Raw genomic sequence first — 3,731 nt, forward strand, 5'->3', positions numbered from 1 at the left:
GAAAAAATGTGGAGTTTACCGCTGGCGGAAATATAGCGGTAAAATGTTGCGGTGTTTTTGCCTGTTAGTGAATAGAGCCCAATGTTGACCGAGGGATCAGGTTTTGATCCCCACCAGGCGACATGACTTGTACATCTGTATGTGGCTTTGGGATCCATCTGTTGTGTGATGCAACCCCACTACTGCACAATAGGAAGTCTTCTTTCTTCCTTGCAGCAACCCTACCCATCTGTTTAGAAAAATGCAAAAGAAATAATGTTATGCTGGAGAGTGTAACAGCCTGCCTACGCACAGCAATGTTTCTAAAAATGAACAACTGGCTTATTATGAGTATATCCTACGCACAGTAAAAGCATGGGGCCTTGTGAGGCGCCTGCTTGCATGATTTCACAAAAGTAACATCTCATAAAACACAATCATGACATAGCTCCCCTATTGTACTGAGATGGAATCATTCACTGTGTCATGGCAATGCAACCATGCGCTATATTCTGGGGGAGTTGTACCAGCAAATGACATATTCAAATCCGCATTGCCTTACTTGGTAAATCATTTGGCAAAAAATAGCAGGCAATTTCCCACTTTGAGAAAGGAAACTACTAGCCAGACAGTCCTAGCATCTCTCTGGGAGACCACGCCTATACAGTCGGTTGTTGAATATCACGTTAATCCACTCCAGTAGGCCCTCTAAAGAGGAAAAATAGGGCTATGGTATTCCACAGGGCCAATATCCTAATATCATAATGAGGCCTTGTAAAATTGCAAGCCTGTACTTATTGGATATAAATCATTGAGTTTGTAGGTGAGCTTGTATTCTTTTACACAGCTCATGAGAGCAGGAAACCCATTTCCTGTCTAACTACACATTTTACCACACTTCTCTATGCAGAGTGCTCCATCAATTAACCCTGTCAGTGCTGGAGAAGTTTGCACAGCACATGAACCAGATCTAAACACATTTAACCCCAATAAAAAAAAACAAGAACAAAATCACATGTGGAATGTATCAATAGCAAGACAGAAGCAGCAGGGGGTCTTGAGCAACCTTTCCAAATAGCTAATGTGCAAAGGGGGAACAGTAATGCTACTTCCTCTTTCAGTAGCAGCAGTGTGGGTATATATATATATATATATATATATATATATATATATATATATATATATATATATATATATATATATATATATATATAGTGCATATATGTTGCATAACTGCGCCTATATGCAGGAAAGTCCCCCTCAGGCGCCCTGCTCCCTTAGTTGACAGAGAAAGATCAGAAATACAACAAGAAGTGTGTTGTTGCCCAATGATGCACCATTTGCTTTCAGCATTTGATAAGCATTGCAAGTGCGCCATGAGTCTTTCAGCAGACAGATTGGTTGAAAAAAAATCAGTGATTGGTTAAAAAAAAATGTCAGCCAAAAATATAATGCAAAATATAAAACAGCTGCGTATTCAGATTGCATGACTGAAACTAAACCTAGTATAAAGCAGTTTTACAGAGTAGATGGATGGTAGGGGTTAAACCTGAGTGGTGATGTCAGAGCTGATTTGCATAGGGGAGGTTATATAAAAGCAAGGGCAGCACATCCTCGTCACACTCTGGGCTGCATCTGGGAGGATTAGATTTGCGTCTTGTGCTTTGTCTAGCTGGTAAGTCTCTTCCACGCCTAACAAATGCTCTTGCTGGAATGTATGGCTGTATGTTACAGGCTGGATAGCGTCTTCTTGCATTGATTGCTCAGCAGTGTGCAGATCTGATGCTGGCTGCTATTTCTGCATATACTCCCTTTGTTCTCATGCTGTATACACGCTGGGGATCTGAATTTGCATGTGATTTTCCTGTTCCCGTTATCTGTGCTGGTTTCTGTTGATCTTTGTAGTTTTAAGAAAAATTTTCACTGGCATTCTTATGCTTTTCAGCTAGCAGATCTGTGCAATAATTGTCTAGATATGTTTAGTTGTTTTTGGAAGGCTGCTCTAACAGTGAAGCTGTAGCCTGTGCCTACATGTGCTGGGATAATAGCCTGGTGTTAGACTGGGGGGTTCTGTAGAAGTGATTGTGTGCAGAGGAGGGGGGTTGGAGCTGAATTGGGCGGTGGTTAAGGTTCCTCAGACTAGCTGCAGCTCTTTGTAAGAAAAGAATGCATGACTTCATCTGCCAGCAAGGGACTGCTGCCACGCCATGCTGCACCCTCATTAACATATGCTGTGTGCCCATGGCTGGCATGCCTCCAGCCTATTGATTAGCTAGCCTAGAGAGAGAAAAGCCTTTTGCCAATTGGTCACTATTTTTAGTTGAATTGCCTGAAAACTGCATTTTATGTGTACATTTAATGAACTATATGTGCTGAAATAGAATGAATTGTTGCTGTGCAGTAGATGAGGGAGGTGAGGGTGTGGCAGGTACTCTTAATATGAAGTGACACTTTTCTGTGGTGTAAGGATGGTGGCGCTATAACTTTCCTTTTTCCTCTTTTGTGCAGATCAACCTACAAAATGTCTGACAAACCAGATCTGGCTGAGATTGAGAAATTCGATAAGGGTAAGCTGAAGAAGACGGAAACACAGGAGAAAAACCCCCTCCCATCTAAAGAAAGTAAGTATCAAATCGCTTCCTAAAATTGCCATTTTAACCCAATCATGAACTGTTAAAGTATTAAGTGAAGTGATCTTGTGGCTTTTTTTTTTTTTTGTTTGTTTTTTTGTTCACTTTTTCTTTTGTCTGAATCTTAATGCGCTTTTTTTTTCCTTTTATTTCTCAGCAATTGAACAAGAGAAGCAACAGACTGAATCCTAATGAATCCCATCACTCAAATGCACTGTACATTCCACAAGCATTGCCTTCTTATTTTTCTTCTTTTAGCTGTTTAACTTTGTAAGAAATAACTAAGATACAAAGGGGTTGGAATCACGTTTACTATGCTGCCCGTTCCACCAACAGAAAAGTTACAAAACATAAAAATATCAAAGAACTACTGAACACTGAATGAAGGCGCTGCCTTTCCATCTGCCTGTCTGGCTGGCTTTGGCTCTGGCGGCATGGAAGACCCTGCATGATGAAAGGAGATCTTGAATGGAACTACACAAATTTAACACGTGGTGATTTTGAAGGGAAAGCTGCACCAAGGTCCGGCGAGCTGTAAAATGCAGTCAAATCGAGTGCCATTTTATTTGTTCAAAATTATTTGAATTATTGGAATGCACAATTTTTTTCAATATGCAAAATAAAAAGTATAAAACATGCTTCGGTTCTTGTATCTTACTATTCTTGCGCTAACCCATCATGGCACTGGAGGATAATTATGGTTCGCACACAAAGGGAAGCTTGGCTTACTGTGGCGGTCCTTGAAAATCCCTTTTTTCCTGAAACGTAATTATTCTTTTGTGCTGCACTGACCATGGCTCCCAATGACGGTACTGCTTGCATTTCATATTCAATTTGTTTGTAATGCTCCATTTAGTCATTAGAATGGGGTTTGCAGCAGGGTGTGGTCTTCCCACTCAGTAAACCCTTAAATTTATTGCATGAATATACACATATTGCTTATAGAATACAAATGCTTAATATAGTACAGTAATTGTCATAGCAAAATCTTGATTGCTTTTTATTTCTTTAATATGCCACTTTTGCATGAATTTTGCCTGTGGCTTTAGAAATGTATTACAAGTATACATTTTTTAAATCTGTAGCTAAAACCTGTATAAAGCAGAAATGTTCTAATGTTAG

General features: G+C 39.8%; 1 protein-coding gene across 1 annotated transcript; it reads left to right on the forward strand.

Moving 5' to 3' along the window:
* The first annotated feature begins 1,552 nt into the window (after positions 1–1,552).
* On the forward strand, positions 1,553–3,247 carry TMSB4X (thymosin beta 4 X-linked). Its single transcript, XM_068265310.1, has 3 exons — positions 1,553–1,654; positions 2,488–2,600; positions 2,767–3,247. The coding sequence occupies exons 2-3, from the start codon at positions 2,501–2,503 to the stop codon at positions 2,799–2,801; spliced, it is 135 nt and encodes a 44-aa protein (XP_068121411.1). The 5' UTR covers positions 1,553–1,654; positions 2,488–2,500; the 3' UTR covers positions 2,802–3,247.
* Positions 3,248–3,731: the final 484 nt, after the last annotated feature.

This window comes from Hyperolius riggenbachi, chromosome 2 (assembly GCF_040937935.1).
Source record: "Hyperolius riggenbachi isolate aHypRig1 chromosome 2, aHypRig1.pri, whole genome shotgun sequence".
NCBI lineage: Eukaryota > Metazoa > Chordata > Amphibia > Anura > Hyperoliidae > Hyperolius > Hyperolius riggenbachi.